Consider the following 19559-nt stretch of genomic DNA (forward strand, 5'->3'; position numbering starts at 1 on the left):
GAAATAAGAGAGCGGGTGCCGTTCTGATTAGAGATTCAGGGTATCGTTGTATCTTCGGGACTGTTCTGCACTTTACATTCTATCCGGCGCTGCTGCAGAAGAAAGACCGTTTGTCGTTTGGTGGCGCATGGCTATTGTGGTGTTTTGGAAAAGTGCCAAATGTTGAGCAGTGATTTGTCCGAAAAGTAAATAAACTTTTACAGATTTTTATTGTGCATCTAGTTCTCCAGGTGTTAAAAAATGTGGCGAAAGGTGTTAAATGTTTCGCTGTTGCATTGTGAAACTCATAGGCAGAGTTCTCTTCGGAAATGTAAGTTTTCTATCGTATATTCGTATATAGTCATAATAAGGATCGATATTGATTTTATCCAGTGTGTCGAGGACTCGCTACTCAATTGGTCGAGCCTCAGGGACCATCCGTGAAGACTGAAATACCAGGACCTAAATCCAAAGCACTACTCCAGCAGCTTAACGCTCTGCAGGTGAGCCATGTTATGCAGTCATTGTCATTGATAGTCAATTTTCCAATGAAACCACTAGTGGTATGCTCCAGTCTCATGTGCATATAAATCTATCTGCCTCAATTGATTCAAATTGTTTGCAATGATATGGAATTGAGAACGCTCTCACTTTACATGACGAATATTAACTGAAGCGAATTTGTACGGGTGCGTGATTTTACGTCTTTGAAGCAGCACCCAAACGAGATACGCGAAAATATTAAAAATAGCTTTCATAAAAATTCGAATCGCCAATCAGCGTGTCGGTTTTGCGGAGGGCTTGGTTCTTGGTGTCAACGCTCGCCTCCGACACCGACACGCGGAACACGCGGTATTCGCTAAAATGATGCCCATGAACTTGAACCTGCCTCCTCTATTTTGTGTCATAAAATTTATTGCTTTTGTGTTTTGTTGTGGTCTAACTTTTTTTTTTACAGAATGCTGGTTCCGTTCAATTGTTCGCCGACTATGACAAATCTTACGGGAATTATCTGCACGATGTGGATGGGAATGTACTGCTCGACGTCTATACCCAAATTTCGTCTGTTCCACTCGGATATAACCACAAGGATTTACTGAATGTGTTCAAGAACGATCATAATTTAAAAGGTAAGTTAGTTCGAATCGAAGCGGTATATTTATTTTTGTATTTAGATAGTTAGGTTGATTAAAACTGTGAATAATTCCACACTCTGACAATCAACGATTGCTTCCTACTTTGAAGTAATTTCGGTGTATTCTAATCATATTCGTCATCCAATAGTAAATTTGGGCATTATGATAAGATAAATTAATGCACCTTCGAATATGACGCAGGTGCATACAGCCACAAACGTAGTCCCGATCAGCAGCTTCGAACGATCGTTAGATAAGATTTTTGCTGCACAAAAAGTGCAAGTGTAATCTGCACGAAAATTTATGAAGTATAACCAAACAGACATATGTAATAGGAATGGGTATTGATAAATCGTGAGGAAACCACCTCACGGTTCTTGATTGATGGTCGTTTCATTGGTGGACCATAGAAATGGAATAATTTCATCTCATCGTTGGAGCCAGGCGAGACACATTCGAATAATTTGGCATTTCACTTGGGTCGCTTTATTTGCTGAATCTGGACAATACTCGTTATTTTTTTCTTTGTCGACGGAGACTTTAAATTATTCGATTCATTCGTCTCCGTAGGTTGTTTATCTGTTCCCTGTTGGATGGATTCAGATCGAGAAAAGTATTTTACACACAGTATATCAATTTTATTCGCTTGAGCTTCTAAATGAAAGTATTTCAATTGCATCCAATACCGGTATATCTGAGGAGTACTAGAGTGTATTTAAATACAGTAAGAATGCTGAATAACATGAAGGTTAAAAAGAACAAAAATACCGTCAAATCCTCGATTTATTTCAGTCTTGGTTAAACTGACCGAGCTAATTAATCGAAAATGGCGATAGTACTGATTCAGGTTCTTGATTATGTCGAAGTCCAGCTGATGAGCTACGGAAGTAAAGATTTGTAGAAAAAATGTAAACTTAACGATATGAGCTTTGGTCGGAGAGATTTTGGGCAGGCTGTACAGTTATCAACGAACATGACACCTTTGAGAAGAAATAGACATAACCATTACACATAATTCCAGAAATAATACCTTTTTATTTTCTTTGGAAAATTTTTAGTCAAGTTGCATGATCCATTTCTCAAAAAGCATTAAGACCATCCAGGCTTTGGTGTTGCTCTCGTATATCACTGGTAATGACTTCTTCTTTTTGAAACATCGTAGGTTTTTACTCTTTCCATTGACCAGTAACGATAGTTTATGGCTTCCGTCCATGTTGGTTGTGCTTTAAAGTTGATAATTCCCAGTTTCTAGACAAAATCGCAAGCCTTCTCCTGAAGAATAGAACCTGAGAGAAGTAAATTATTCTCTCTGGCTTGATAAGACAAAAAAACCATTGACCGCCCCAACTTTTTGATTTCGACCAACCTTATATGCTTTTTGTTTAGATTCAATTTTCCCTTCTCTTCCGTTCGTTGGTTTGAGTTCACGATGGGTAGAAAATCAACCGTCCATTAACCAATTACTGCCCAGGTGTACAAGAACTTGATCCAAATGGCATGAAACTTTCTAGTCCATCTAGGTTTGTCCCGAAACGGGGGGGGGGAAACGCAATATTTTGGTTTGGAGTTCTTTGGAAGTTGAGATATCTGACGTACATCGTACATCGGTTGCAATACGCACACCTTCGTTGGGTACCAGTTGGATTCGTATTAATGAAATGATTTATTCTGTCAAACTTAACTTCCGATGACTTCGAGTGTTTAGGCTTGATCTGCATGAACTCGATCCTTGCTGGATTTATGTCACTTAGAAGTCCTTCACAGATAGCTCTGACGAAATTAATCAAAGGTCCATTTCCATGATTCTTTCTGTAGATATGCCAAAGATTGATAACCCCACCGTTCAGCACAAATCGGAAAAAGGGTCAATACCACTTCTTGGTACTTTTACGTATCCGGAAAGAGCACAATTCCTAGAATTTCGTATATTCCGGTATGGTCACACAGAATCTTGTATCTCCTTTTAGCAGTGCGTACTTATTTGTCTCTGTGGTGATTAGTCCGACGAAATCTGTGTCAAATAGGTAATGGAACATTCGAACGGCAGACCATTTATGTTTCGAGCAGAGATCACTATGATCAGGTGAATGTCCTTCAAGAACAACGGCTGCATCTGCATCCGTATTTAAGGTCATTTTTTTCCAGTGTCTGGGTCTACGCTGCTCGCTGCTGGCCGAGGAGCATTCTTGTGATTGGCCTCGTTCAATGTTGCTCTCGACATTCACTCGTTTGCCAAAACCGGAAGGGCCGTCTTCCGAGTCAGTATCTCCAGCATCCACATCGCTGTCTCCACCGCTTGGGGGCACGATGACAAAGTCAATATCATTTGTTGACACTAGATTTTCGAAAGCGTCTTTGTCCAAATCAACCAGATAATTGTACAGCTCCTCCGGATTATCGGGAGGCTGATATATCCTATTGAGAAAAAAATATACCGTAGTTGCACAGCGTGTGAAATTTCATACGCTCAAAAGTAAACATAGATTTTTTTGCGGTTTCATGATATTCTTCGGATTTTTTGCTAGACATCATTTTTTACACTCGTCTAGTAGTATTGTGTCACAGATTTGAGCAATTTAGAATCCTTTAAGAGGTAAAACTTTGATAAATTTATTTTCAATGTTGCGACTCCATGAACCCATTACTGCCCAGGTGTAGGTTACGTTTACTTGTGATTTTTGCGGAAAACTCGAACTTCGCAAGCTACAATACACAACAAAACAACAAAAATGACAGATAAAATGACACTGACACAAAAAACACTCTTAAATTGTCATGTGGTATCACTTGAAATGCGCTTAACACTTTAGTTTCATCAAAAACAGTTTTTCAAAAAGGGCATTTTTGCGTAATAAATTGCATACGCTGGGCACTAATGGGTTAACTCAGAAATAAAGTTTCCATTCCTCTTTATATGGACGTAAAAATAAGATTGCGTACGCGGGTAACAATTTCGTTCGTCAGTTGAATGAAGAGGCAGATTTGTATTCATTAGTCGAGTCAGAACCGCTCATTTGAGCCGGTCCGTCAGAACAAGCGTACGATCCACGGTTCTTCACAAATGAACCGCGGCTCAAAAAAAGCCGCTTTTCAAAAGAGTATCGGCTCAAAAAACAGCCGCGGTTTAAAACAGAAACCCTTTTTGGAAGTGTCTCGGCTCAAAAAGAGCCGCTTTTTGAAAGAGTCTCGGCTCAAAAAGGGTATAAAGGTATAAACACGAAAAATATGTTTTAGCATGTTTCATCAATACAGAAAGCATTAAACTATCCATCTGTGAGGTCATTTAGACCAATGTTCAAATAATGTGAAAGTCATGACCAAAACAAAAGCGCAAGACTCTACCACTCAATGATAAATTTCGGAAAGGTCAATGGAATTACTAGGGAACTTGCTTTCGCGGATAATCGAGGTTCTACTGTATTCCAATGTCGTCTGGAATAACCAAACCAACACCTTATGGTCGTGATGTTGTTTTTGCAACTTACTATTGTTCTGATGTTTCATTACACGACACCCTATTGTTTATTCGCCGAAAAAATAATAAAAAAATATCCTTGAATTTAGCGTACGGTTTTAGTAGCAGTGCAATATGGGTGGGCCAGTCTCAGGATAAGAAAACATTTTAAAATAAAGCTTTTTTTTTTTTTGAATGCATCAGTAGTAAAAACAAAGCATCTTAAGCTTTCAAAGCTTTGTGATAGCAGATAATCATTACCCATTGGAGGCGTATGAGTATTCCCCCCACGAACGGTGAATAGTCTATCTGCGTACAAATTATGTAGAGTTCTACACTTGTGCAGAATTTATTGGAGTTTTCAAAACTGCCTTTCGATTTGCGGTGCGATGGTTGTTTATTGAATTATTCATCATCAAAAACAAAGCGATAATTTTTCATTCAAACTGAAATATCTCGGTGTGGGAAGGTCGTACAGGAACGTTCTTGGAACCAAAAAAAAAGCGGATTGATTAGGTTATATGGATTTGCTGTTGAGTTGTTGGTTGGCAAAAAATTGTGTTAGTCCAAAATATTCTTGAAAAAACAAAGAAAAATTGATTTTTCATTTCTTCCCGATATTGTTGCCCACTACACCTACACGCACCAAGATAAAAATATGTACGTAAAATATGCTAATACCTGAAAGTTGTAGCTTCAAATTGATGTGCCTCCCATCGATATACGTTGATTTTTCACGAAGATACAGCATGTCAAAAATCACTTAAAATTTCCGACTTCGCACTCTGTTCCTCTAAATTTTTTGTCGAGTGTATATTGAAAGGATTTTTCGAATTTCAGAGTATGCTGCTAAAAAAAGTCACAGGAGGGCTGTGTCCGAGACACGACCGCATAGTTGACCTAGGATTCCGTTAGGGTATCTGTTGATTTTGGATATGTTTGAAGAATTACATGTTACTTTAATATAGAGAAAACATATTTGAAAAGGAAAGGGTATTTTTGTTTTATAATTTTTACTTTCTGAGTGTTCATTCAACCCAATGCGAATTTTAATTGGACTTACAACTTGTTACTTGTTTTATTATCTTTACTTTCTGAGTGTTCATTCAACCCAATGCGAATTTTAATTGGACTTACAACACCTAATACTATATGTAGAGCATATGGGAAATAACTTTTTCGAATATTTCTTCACTTTTTCAATTTTTTCTGGCCACATGAACGTTCCTTGGATGAAAATGAACACATCAAAACAGACAGCATAAACCGAACGACCCGTTCTCGAGCGGAACACACCTTGGTTTTTATTTATGAAAATTGGAATGAATCGTTTCATTTATCAAATCATTTTTAACACAACTGCTACCATATATAATATTACAATTACACTTGTGCTAATTTTTTCACAAGACACGATCGGTCATTGAATTTCACGAAGCAACCAACATTAAAGTTCTAAATTTAAATTTTATATGCTAGAATTAATCATATCACTCACCCTACTTGCAATATAAAAATGCCCTTAACTTGCATATATTTGCAAGGCCGATTTCCCTCGGGCACCTTGATTTTGATATCTCTGTTAGGGAACACATTTCGGTGGGAACAAAAGCTCCCCCTACTTTCATTTATTTGCAATGTCGATTTCCCCCAGGCAGCTTGGTTTTGATGTCTCTGTTAGGGAACCGCCGCATGTGTCGTCAATTTCGACCAATTAGAAGTTGATATTTCCGTTAGGATAGGGGTTGAGATTTTTTAATTGTTCGATAGTTAGTTTCATGACATATATTATTTTATTCAATATAAACAATTGTTATGGAGTGCAGAAATCGATTGACGCAAAAATTTCATCAATCCATCATGAAATGACTGAGCAATATGCGTTTGAAATTGGACAATTTTTACGATGTGCTCGATTTTCGATTCTCAATTTGTACCCCAATATGTTCCCGAAAAACGTTATCCTACGTCAAAAATGGAAAAATTTACGGGATACTTTTGGCCGTGAACTGCGAAAGCTGCTGCAGACGAGATCTACGGATCCCGGTGATGACAGTATTTCCACTAACTGGCCATATTTCAGTAGTCTGCTATTTCTGAAGCAACAAAAGAAGCCCATAATCCCGTTGCAACCTAGAAAGCACAGAAAAAGGGATTGTGAAATAATGCCGGAAAACTACGTGAAGGGGAAAGAGATTCAAAATCGAACATAAAGATTATTTATGAATATTTTCTTGTCTCAGTGTGATCAAAAGTTTTTCGCCAGGCTCAATTGGAATAAAGTTGGTCCACTTTTTCTTGAGAACAACTTCAATATGTCCTAAAATATATTCGAAAGTTTCGATGTTCATACGGTTATATAGTTGCGAAATTTGTTCGGATCTTTAACCAGGTCTTGATATAGATGGTGGTATTCTCCGCATTCTCCTTTTTTCCTATTGATTGAATGGATTCCGAAGTCTTTTTTGTTTCCGAAAAAAAATTACGTACGCTTTCGGACATAAAATATTCTTCGTCAGAATCCATTTCGAAACTTGAACACAAAATGAAAATAACAACTCTTGTTTACATCTGTCGCATTCAATCGCGTCCACTCTGGCCACTATGTCGCTTTAAAAATCGCATTCTTTTCGCGTCGCATCGCATTGCATCGCGTGTCGCGTTCACTCTGGCCTCACCCTTAGAGTTACCAAGAGAAAACCATTTTGTTATGATGGGAGAGGATTAATCGTTAGTCGCAGTTTGTACAGATCGCGATCTGTGCAGTTTGAGATTAATCGTAAATCGCATCATGCTCCCTTGTTTTCCATCCTTGATCCTCACTCTCAACGCTAGTCAATTCAATTTTTGTTGAAGCAGTTCTAGTCGAAACGAAGCTACTGAGAGTAGAGTCGGTTTTCATTTTTCACCTTCGAAGATTTCGAGCCCTGGTGTTGATACCGTACTTTGTGCAATACTGAAATCTTTTGCAGCTTCACACCCCTTCCGTCCATACTATTCGAACTGCTCGATGATGCTCAAACGTTGCGCAATGGTCAGCGTTTTAATATTTCGCTTGAAAGATTTTTCGTGGTTTTCCATACTTGAAAAAACATTCCTTGATGACACGAACACTTCGTCTGCACGTTCAAGAGCAATTGAAATGACAGTTAATAACGTACAACATGTACGCGAAAATCAATCGAGTTAAGGTGGCCGTACACTGTTTGCCCGGAGGTCAAATATTTGATATTTTTTGACAGATAAGGTTTGATTTGATATTCGTACGAACACTATTTTGTTTGCCACTCTTCAATTTTAAACAGTAGTAAACAATATCAAACACCGAACATGGAAAAAAAATCAACTGAAATATCCAAGGTAACCTAACCATGTACCGACAGGTTCGAAGAAAAGACTGAAAAAATATTTTAGGCATCCAATAATTGAATATTTGCTTGTCGTGTTTTGTGTAGAATATATTTGATCAGTACACGTTGACCAAATTTTATCTGTCAAAAGAAGTCAAATATTTGGCTTCGGTCAAACAGTGTATGAGCACCCTTAGGAAGGTGAAAATCCATGGCAAAATGAATCAAACCCATCGAGTAAGGGATGAATCGAGTTAGGGAGGTACAGGGAAATTTCGATATAACGTACCCTCGTTATAACGTACCCTCGATATAACGTACACATTTCCAAAGTGTAAAGGAACATTTTTTTGAATATTTTTTTCTGAAAGGACAATGAATTATCTGTATTGTGATGCTATAACATGTTTCGTACATTTAAGCATTCCCAAAATACAGCTGGTTTTGTGATTCCGAATTCTCAATGAATCAAGCTTTAATCAACAGTACGAAAGGAAACATCGTGAGAAAGGCTGGCTTCGTCTTCTAATTAAATTTATCAATTAACTTTACTAAAACAGCAACACAATAATGTATTATAGGCTAAGGTTCTTTATTATGCTTCGATATAACGTACAATTCGAAATGTACGTTATATCGAAGTTATGGAAAGAAGAATGCTTGAAAAATCAAAGGTGCCATGAAATTCATCGAGTTGGAGAAAATATTGAATTACAGAACATCGAGTTGACTGTATTTATGATTATTGAACCAATATTTTTATTTGAATTTGTGATTTTTGAAGAGAAAAGTACGCTGTGGATAATCAGATTTAAACCCATTAAACGGACCCTGCTCATCCTAGCTACACCTATGTTTCATTAAATTATTATATAAGGAATGCTCAAATATTAATTCAAAGTATTCATTTGAATTTAGAAATTTTTACGTATATAAATCTACGGATAATCGAAACTAATTGTATGGAAAACCCCTATTCCAGCCCCTTCCTCTACCTAGCTACGTTTAATTTTGTTGAAATGATCGAATTTATGAAGCATATTGACAAATTATTCAAAATTTCTGATTCAAAAATCAAAAAAAAATCAAAAATAAAACACTCCGGATAATCGAGTCTAAAATTCCGGATAATCGAGTCTCCGGATAAACGAGTCTGACCTGTACCTTAAAAAATCACATTTTCTTACGATGGTCGAATCGCAGAACTGTTCATTGGTTGATATTCTAATTGAACCTTTACTATAAGCCTACCTAGCACTTTTGCCAAAACTCGTCATAATAATATCAAATTATTTCCAGACTAAATTCTCGTTCATGATTTTTCAATCACTTGCAAATAACATGTTTCTCCGTTACATGGAATAAAGGTTTGATACAGGAAAAATGATAAAGACAGCCCTAAATCGCACAATTCCTTCCTCGAGTTTTGCTCTTATCCATTCCATTTTTAGGATTGCGTATTATCAATTTGTGCTCCCGTGGCCGAGTGGTTAGCGTTATAACTAACATGCCAGGTGTTCGGGTTCGATTTCCGTTCTGGTCGGGGGAATTTTTCGTCAAAGAAATTTCCTCCGACTTGCACTGTGATCACGCGTATTCTAGAGCTTGCCACTCAGAATGCATTCAAGGCGTGTTATTTGGCATAGAAATCTCAACTAAGTACTAATAAAAATGACGCAAGTAATACTACGTTGAGACGGTGAAGTTCCTCTAGGAACGTTAGTGCCATTGAAGAAGAAGAAGAAGTATTATCAATTTAAGATCCATTTCCTCTTTCAAACAAAGATCAATTTCGTTAGCGCAAACATCAAATCGACTAACAACGCTTGTCACTATGTAATTGTAGAATATATTGGAATTAAATTTTCAAAAATTTCTCATTTTCCTACAGAGTCTTCCGAAAATTTTCAATTGTCATGTTTGGTTCAAATATGTGTAATATTTTTATGGGACCCCCTCTCTATTCTAGTGGAGGGAGGGGTGTCATACCATCGTACAAACATTTCTCGTACCCAAAAACCATGTCATCTCAAATTTGGCTTCATTTACTTGATTAGTTCTCGAGTTATGCAGAAGTTTGTGTTTCATTTGTATGACATCCCCCTTCCCCTTAGAGTGGGGGTAGGTATGTCGAACCACCATAGAAACATTTATAGATCCCTAAATCCTCCATATGCCAAATTTGGCTCAATTTGCTTGATAAGTTCTTGAGTTATGTAGATTTTTTTCATTTGCCCCCTAAAATATTCACATACCCAATTTGGCTTCAAAAAGCCTGCATTAAGGCTAGGATTGGGCGATCTTGGATCGATATTTAGAAGATTGATCTTTTCTTCTTCGAATTCAGATTTTTTGGATCGATTCTTTGCTCTCCAAAGTATAGCAAAAGTCAATCTTTTCTTTTCGATCCTTCCGATCTTTTTGATTATAGATTTTTTTTTGTAAATTTGTTTCTCAGTGAACATCGATTTTAATCTCTCTCAACCAGCTGACAAATTTCATAAATATTGGACTCTTTTCAAGGTTCGCAAATCAGTGGTCGTAAACTTAGGAAAAGCAGTTTCTTAAGTTTGGTCATTACAAAACAAGTGGTCACAAATTATGTTTATACTATCACATTCCATAGTCTGACAGTGGAAGTTGTGACGAAATTGGATGGTGGAATCAGGTCCAGTCGAAACTTTTTTTTTCTAGAACTGAACCTACTACTAAGATTTGGACTAAATGCCAAACGTGTGGCACGATTAGATTTTATGAGTTCATTGTCAGCGTAGTTCTGGATGAATATCAGTTGTTGAATTTCTAATAATAATTTTCAATTAATTTATTCAATTAAATAATTCTATGATGGTACAAGATGAATGCCTTGGAAAATGTAATTTTTCTGGGCTTTAAACTTTTTTTTGTGACCTTCATTCTGAGAATCAAAATAGAAATGAGAAATGTTTGTTCCATGTTTGAAGAAAAGACAACACTTATATGGAACAAGTTCAAAGATCGAACCAGCAAAGATCGATTCTTTGGTACCGATTTAATCAGTGAATCGAACTCTACGCTGAAAGTCGATCCTTCAAGATCGGTTATTTTCTAAAGCTCGCCCAATCCTGATTCAGGCAACTTCCTTACTGTCAATAATTCTAGGTGATTATCACGCAAGTTAGTTTGGTCTTCATCGCTTGCAGTGATTTTTTTATATTAAAAACATATTTATGTATATATTACGCTGTTATTTTATATAAGTCGCTTATTTATACCTTCGGATATTATTCTTTAATGCTGTGAAATTTTAGAAACAACTACTTAGTAGAATAATCTCTTAAATAGTTTTTTCATTGTAGAATCAGTTGACGATAATTGATTGATGATTCATTCTTGCCCTCGCAAGACAATACACTACCTGATCCTATGTCGCAATTTATTTCATGTCAATGCATTGAAAACTCGAACGTTATTCCGGTGGCCTTTATCACAATTGACATAGACTCGGCTACAGTCGATTGTATATATGTTGCATCAGCACCATTATTCCACATCTCATAACTACATCAATATATCTTTGGCACCGCCTGGAAACAACAACAATGACAACATTTGCAAGTATCAAATATAATGCTACATGTTATCTAGTATTGCCTCAAAGGAATCGCACCTCTAGGCATCGTTCGTATAACGTAAACCAAGCGCCAAACAAGCGTTCGCCCTAGCATGCATACAGAGTCATACATTGGTGTCTTGAAACAACTAGGAATATAAACACTTCTCATCATGTTGCGCTATTCTCAAAAGAAACGCTTCTGTTAATATTACTGGCCTCGAAAAAAGTTGTATTACTTTCTCATGCTCGAGAGAAGCGCAGCTGTCACTCTTAGTGGAGGAAGTTTTGCTACTGGCAAGCGAAACCTAATCACATACAAAATACCAAACGACATTTACTTTCTTGGTGACTAAACAAGCTAAATAAACTCTTTTTGTTAATAACAACCTCGAAAACAGTAGCAATGCTTCATTATGATGAATATTAGTGCAAATGCAATCCCAGTTGGAGGCAGTTTTGCGACTGGCACGCGAACCCAAATAACTTATAACATTCCAGTAAGACATTCACGATGCTTGGTATGCCCCAAATAATTTTTTGGCGCACAATCTTAACGCCCGCTTCGCCATAACGTCAGTTTAATGCATTGATGCATTCTCAAAGGCACCAACAAAGCCCTTATAATGACGGAATACAAACAATGTTAATCACTTGGAAAAAGACTGAATTATGCCACACAGCTTGTACTCTGCTGTAATCCCATCGATGCGAATTCGCTGATGAGTTTGTCAAGAGCGACCGCCTTCACCACCAGCGGGGGGAGCTTGATTTTGGTTGCTGCCTGGGTAACGGCGTTTACATTATCAACCGACGCGCTGAAATCGCCTACTTCGCTGTTGTTCGATGCGGTGTCACACTCGCGAAGGCTCGGTTCAGTGCGAGCGCTTTTCACTGCACCAACATCGCGTGCATCATTAGATGAGGCTTGCCTCGAAATTTGATTGCCCCTGGCAATGCGTTCGTTTTATTGCAGGGCTCCAGCCTGCCTTTCTCTTCTTCTTGCTCATCACAAACTACGCGAAGCGTCCAATTCATGACGCGGAAAGAATAACACACGATACGAATAACGCGAAAAACGAACAGAAAAACCAAACGACGATATCCAAGTTGGATTACCAATGGTGGGGTCCAATCTTAGATCGAGGCGCAGCGAAAGCAAAGTAAACTGGATTGCTCAACAGTCCTATGCCGAATGAAAGTTTGCCTCAGCGAGATCCACTGTTTATACTCTAAGCAAGTATTCCCCTTCATTCTTCTACTTTTCCTTTGTTCACGGATACTTTAAATCCTACGATTTCCCCTCCATTGGTTGGCGATAAGTTGCTCGTTATTGACAGCTCTGTTCGGGAAAGCACACAAATGGACAGAACAAATGTATGGGAAAATGGAAACGCTTAAAGTTTTCATGAATTTTAACCATTTAAAAACCAGGGGATTCTAATGTATAGCATATTAAACAAATCTTACGGAATTTCCGATTCGTTTAGTATGTAAATCGCCAAAATCCGTTCGCGGCAAAATAGTTATTAACATTTACTTTATTTCATAAAAACGTGACCTGTTTTCTGATTTGGCACCCTTAATGAAAGACGTAGTTCTACGTCAAAAACAGGAAGTGGGTTATATCGATGGTATAACCGCAATGGTGACGTAGGACTACCGTTGATTTAGTGATCATTTGTTTGAAGTTGAATCTAAATCCATTCTGAATGAATGAATAAATGAATATTTGGGGGACTTCGAAAATGAGAGCGTTACGTTGGAGGTACAAGGTTTTATGCATCTAATATTGGATACGAAAATATCCTACCGTCCGTGATTGAATAGAAAGAAGGTGTGGTATGGCAATTTGGAAGGCAAACTAGAGGCGAATGAACTCTCTGAGTTTGAAACTTTCAGCGACTGAGCAATAATCGATCGAGAATTATGTTTTTCGCGATGCGAAACATTTTCCGTTGCGCGCGCATCCAATATTGGAAACGAACATATCCTATTGATGGGGAAGAATAATCTTCAGATGCTTTCCTGCTAATTGCACTTGATTGAAAAATCACAAAACCAAATGTTTTTAGTTGCAGTGTTATGTGGATAGAAAACATTAGAATAAACTCTTTCGCATCAATGTATTTTTCAATTCCCAGGGGAACTGGCAGAGTATTTTTCAGCAACGATTATTTCTTTCCAGAATTTCCTCGATACTCGAAGCCCACCATTAACCATTAACCACGCTAATTCAATAAGTACCTGTTAATTGCACTTGATTGAAAATTCACAGAACCAAATGTATTTGGTCGCAGCGTTATATGTTAGAAAACATTAAAAACAAACTGTTTCGCATGAATGTATTTTTCAATTCCCAGGGGAACTGGCGGTTATTTTCCAGCAACGATATCTTTCTGGAATTTTCTCGATGCTGGATGGCATTTAAACGAAAGAAGTTCCGCTCGTATATGTGTGGCGGCTGCTTCGATGGCTCAAACGGAACTGTTTTTCGGTGCTGATACTCTCTTGGTTACCTTCTCCTCTCCTTTTGATGGCTCGACTTTTCTGCCCTCCCTCACAGTTCCAAACAAACTGCATGTCTTTCAGGTCAGGTCAGGCTAGGTAATGAATCCCTCGATCCCTCGATCCCTCGCTGTCCAGATCGTTCAATTACGATGTTGCCTTGTCGATGTCCTCACGAAAAATGAATGCGTTTCACCACCAGAATATCGCTTAAGTATGCTTTTTGTCCGTGATTGAATCGAAAGAAGGTGTGGTTTACGATGGCAATTTGGAAGGCAAACTAGAGGCGAATGTTCTCTCTGAGTTTGAAACTTTCGGCGACTGAGCAATAATCGATTAAAAATTATATAATTTTCGCGATGCGAAACATTTTCCGTTGCGCGCGCATCCAATATTGGATACGAAAATATCCAACTGATGGGGAAGAATAATCTCCAGAAGCTTTCCTGCTAATTGCACTTGATTGAAAAATCACAAAACCAAATATATTAGGTTGCAGTGTTATGTGGATAGAAATGTATTTTTCAGCAACGATTAGTTCTTTCCAGATTTTCCTCGTTACTCGAAGCTTACCAGTGGTTAATGCTATCTCGATAACCACCTGTTTTTTTTTTATAATTCGTTTATTTTTACAGGCTCAGTTACTTAAGTTTAAAGGAGCCGAATTCTTAAATATAATTTTTAAACTATATATATAAACAATTTTCTTACATCTATGGTTAGTAAGGTGGAAAACCGATTACTCGCGGTGTACTCGAGTTTAGGAGGGTGACATATTTTTAGGAGAAGGATGGGATATAAGGAAATTGTAACAATGTTGATAAATTGAGTGTTATTTATAAATCTATTCGTATATCTATAGTGTATTTACATTTCAACTTATTCTACTATTTATAGCAAGGGGACGAATTACCCGCAAAGGAAGGAAAGGAGGGTATAAGGATGTAGGGGCAATCACACACGAAGATCTATAGCTTTAAGGAAAACATATATATGGGACATGTTATCAAGGTCTAACCGAGCCAACACATCTCTCACCGGCACATTGGGCTGTCTTCCTCGGGCCCGAAGGGAGTTTTTTAAATTCGATCTGGCGACCAGATACACCTCGCACGACCAAACAATGTGATCGATGTCGTGAAACCACCTGTTAATAGCACTTGATTGAAAAATATTTGGTCGCTGTGTTAAAATAAACTCATTCCCATGAATGTATTTTTCAATTCCCAGGGGAATTGGCAGATTATTTTTCAGCAACGATTGAATCTTTCTGGAATTTTCTCGATGCTGAATGGCATCCAAACGAAGAGTTCCGCTCGTGTATGTGTGTGTGTGTGTGGCGGCTGCTCTGAACTCTTCCCGGGGAACCGTTTGTGGCATCACTCTCCTCCTGATGGATTCCCTTCTGGCCTAAGGTGCACAAACAGGCTCTTGGTGACACCGTTCATCCACGCTTTGATGATAAACGAAGAGCTTCACCACAACAGCGACAACATGCTCCAATCGCTGTTCAATTATAACTGAGTGGATTTTCGAGCGGCGCTCGCTTATATACCGATCGGTGATTTCAATAGCCTGTTTTGAAAGCAATTTTAAGACTATTGAAACAAGTTTTTGGATCAAAAAGTAACAAGTATATAACGCGTAGACATTTTATCTTTCGAATGAAGTGTTTATCATACCATTTCGTTCAGTTGTTTAGGAGCTATTAACGTAGTCCTACGTCAAAAATCAAAACATTGTTATGTTCGTTTTCCACTCGTCTGTTATTTTCCCCAATTGCCCACATAATAGGGGGTAAATGTCATCGGGAGTAGGTTAATAAAACATAGTCAAAGAGTTATGCTATACTTTTTAATGCCGAAGTTGCCGAAAACATGAATTTTATGTGATGAATGGCCTTCTTTTATCATTAACCGGTTTCATTCTCAATTGGTTGACGTTGAATTTTTATGCTTTGATTTTCACTTTGTTCCTTTGTTCAGTTAGACCAACGGACAGCGGAGACAGTTGATATGATCATTGTTGTGTTATTTATAGCACAACAGCTCGATGTTTCTTACAGAGCAGAGCAGTTGTATGGATGAATCGATCTTCGTTCCACCGTTGATCGATCTTCATCGCCTGTGATTGTTGCGTGGACGTAGTTATTCTACAACAACACAAAGACGGTCAATTGAGGGCCCTGAGTTTTGAACTAACGATCGATCACTTAGTGAGCGAACGCGCAATCAATGTGACTATGAAGACCCCCAACTCACCATGATTGGAATACTTAACTTCTTGAGCATCATTCAATTCTTCTCAAAGATATATACAAATTTGTGATCGGTGAAACAATTAATTTTCAACTTAGCGGCGCCAGTAATGCGCTATTCCTAGAGAAGTCCTATTCACTTTGGAACGCACCATTTCTCCTACTAATATTATATACGGTCAATCGATAAACGGTTTGTATTTCAGCTCTTATAAATCGTCCGGCATTGGGAGTCTTCCCGGGTGAGGAGTGGCCTAGCAAACTACAAAGCGTCCTGATGTCCGTGGCACCAACCGGCTTGGATCACGTAACCACGATGATGTGTGGCTCCTGCTCCAACGAGAATGCTTTTAAGAACATTTTCATTTGGTAGGTTAACAAATACATATAATTTTGCAACATATATATTCTTTCATATTATAACATATATTTTCTTTGTATTTGTGTTTCCGAATTCGAAGGTACCAAAGCACCCAGCGTGGCGCATCGAAGTCGTTCTCGGAGCAAGAGATGCAATCGTGTATGATCAACCAGATGCCAGGATCTCCGAAACTTAGCATCCTTAGTTTCCATGGTGCATTCCACGGCCGCACCTTGGGCAGTCTATCGACCACTCATTCGAAATATATCCACAAGATTGATATCCCTTCGTTCGATTGGCCGATTGCTTCCTTTCCCAAATACAAATACCCACTGGAGGAAAATGTGCGTGAGAATGCTCAGGAAGATGCCCGATGTCTGGCTGAAGTTGAAGGCTTGATAGAGAAGTACGCCAAAAAGGGAATCCCGGTGGCAGGAATCATAATTGAACCGATTCAGAGTGAGGGTGGTGATAACGAGGCGTCACCGGAATTTTTCCAAAACCTACAAAGAATTGGCCGAAAGCATGGTAGTGCACTGCTGATGGATGAGGTCCAAACCGGTGGTGGCCCAACGGGTAAATTGTGGTGCCATGAGCACTTCAATCTAGAAACTCCACCCGATGTGGTCACCTTCAGTAAGAAGATGCAGCTGGGAGGATACTATCATGGAGCTCATATGAAACCTGCTCAACCATTTCGCGTGTTCAACACTTGGATGGGTGATCCAGGAAAGTTGTTGCTGTTGGAGTCGATATTGAATGTTATCAAGCAGGAGTCATTGCTAAAGAATGTAGAGAAGACTGGTGCGAAATTGAAGAAGGGATTAATTCAAGCACAAAATGATTATCCTCATTTGCTGAACTCTGCGAGGGGCCGAGGAACGTTTTTGGCTATCAATTGCGCGAGTACAAAGCTGAGAGATGACATCATAACATCACTGAGACAGAAAGGTAATTTCCGACTGAAAGCGCAACAAATAGAAGTTTTAATTATTTTTTATTGCAGGCATTGTATCTGGAGGATGTGGGGACATTAGTATTCGCTTCAGACCAGCGCTAATATTCCAGGAGAAGCACGTAGATATTTTCATGAACAAATTCAACGATATTTTGAAAGGTTTGAAATAGAAAATCCAACTGATAGCAATCGAGGTATTAGGCCGTATGAATAAAAACAAAATTCACCTTTACTTTACTTCATTCAAGCAGTCGAGCAGTGAGATTAAGTTTTTACTACGTTTGGTATGAATAAAAGAAACAACAAAGTGTTTACTTTTCGAAAATGGATGTTTAGCTGATTTCGTATGAATAAAACAGCATTCATCAAGTATTTACTTCGTTATTATCAAGTAGGCTCACGAGCATACTTTGGATCTGAAAACACATTCATTCGTTCTGATGTCATATCCGATTTATGTTTAATGCTGCTATCTTGCGCTTGAAGTTAAACAAGTTAACGATCCGCATTGATGGCATTGAGCTTCGTTTACTAGTTTAGGGGAGCCTAAAAAAATTGATTGATTTTCAGGCGGAATGAACACGTTTTTCAAATTTAAATTATGAATGAAAAATAACCTTTCCGTACCAATTTGGCATTCTGTTTAAATGAAAAAACACTTTTGTTTGCAGGTGGTGAAAAAATCTGGTACGAATATTGTTTTTGAAGACAACTTTATATTATAATGAAAAGTTTCAGTAATGATGTTGGAAATGTATAGACAAAGGGTTAAATAAAAGTCAGAAAAAAGTGTTTTAAGTGATTACAAACATGATCTGAACATTTTAACATTTGAAAACTGGCTTCGTGTCTTCTAATATGATAGATATTACACTAACGAGATAGGGACCCAAACTATGGTCCCTAATTGAAAGTCGCCACCAGACGTTGACACTATTCCTTTTTCATCGCGAAATCACGCTTTGTCCAAAAAAAAAACGTTTTGAAACGAAACCTAAACAATCAGTTGATAGATGTTTGACAAAGTAAAAACTATGTTCGAATTCGAAAATCAAATTAGTAAAGTAAACTTTTATTCATACGGATTCAAGTAAATACTAGGAAAGTTTACTTTACTTGGAAACGGGCAGAATAAGTAAATACTTTTTTTTATTCATACGACCTATTAGTAGCGTTTTCCTGCAAATTTGTTTGTGCTTCCTACAGAGAATTGCATTTACGTCATGAATAGAGTAATTGCACAAATTTTCGGAAGGCTGCGTACAGCTATGCACAATAGTAAGAGATTACAAACAAATCATAACGATAACATTTACTGCACAATGATAATAATGATACATTGCCATTAAATAGAGATAACATTTGTCTTCCACAGAATTGTGATTCCAAACCAAATATGAGTGTCATTTTAGGAACTAGATAAATGTTGTCGCATTATGAACGGATGTTTTCTGAACGGTAGAAGGAAAGAAATTCTTGAAACTCAATAGACGACACAGCATTCATTTCTCCTGTTGGACAGGAATTTAATTCCGATTGCAAGATTTTATACAGTTTATTGACGTAACACTGCCTCGTGTCAATATTAGGTTGGGGAAAAAGTAATCCATTATTTTCTCGGTAGCTGGCTTTAGTGATCAATATCTCGCGTAAACGCTTTTTCATGGTCACCCTAATGCAATCTAGGAAATGAAATAAGTAAACAAAAACTTTTTAAGTTAAACGGTTTAATTGTGATTAAACATAATAATGTACTAAAAGCTAGAAAATAATTAGGCAAGTAGCAGCTAGCAGTTATCACAACTCTCCTTCATTAAAATAAAATCGTGGGACATATGATGAAGTCGCTAATTGTGGATAATGGAAATCCAACGTGCCCCACGATTTTATTTTAGTCTTATCAATGCCCTCGAATAATGAAGAAGAGATGTGATAACTGCTAACTGCTACTTGCCTAATTATTT

General features: G+C 37.8%; 1 protein-coding gene across 1 annotated transcript; it reads left to right on the forward strand.

Moving 5' to 3' along the window:
• Positions 1 to 53: 53 nt before the first annotated feature.
• On the forward strand, positions 54 to 19036 carry LOC129768153 (4-aminobutyrate aminotransferase, mitochondrial). The gene is made up of 6 exons (XM_055769605.1): positions 54 to 310; positions 373 to 482; positions 938 to 1109; positions 16483 to 16645; positions 16738 to 17588; positions 17644 to 19036. The coding sequence occupies exons 1-6, from the start codon at positions 241 to 243 to the stop codon at positions 17763 to 17765; spliced, it is 1488 nt and encodes a 495-aa protein (XP_055625580.1). The 5' UTR covers positions 54 to 240; the 3' UTR covers positions 17766 to 19036.
• Positions 19037 to 19559: the final 523 nt, after the last annotated feature.

This window comes from Toxorhynchites rutilus, chromosome 2 (genome assembly GCF_029784135.1).
Source record: "Toxorhynchites rutilus septentrionalis strain SRP chromosome 2, ASM2978413v1, whole genome shotgun sequence".
Lineage (NCBI taxonomy): Eukaryota > Metazoa > Arthropoda > Insecta > Diptera > Culicidae > Toxorhynchites > Toxorhynchites rutilus.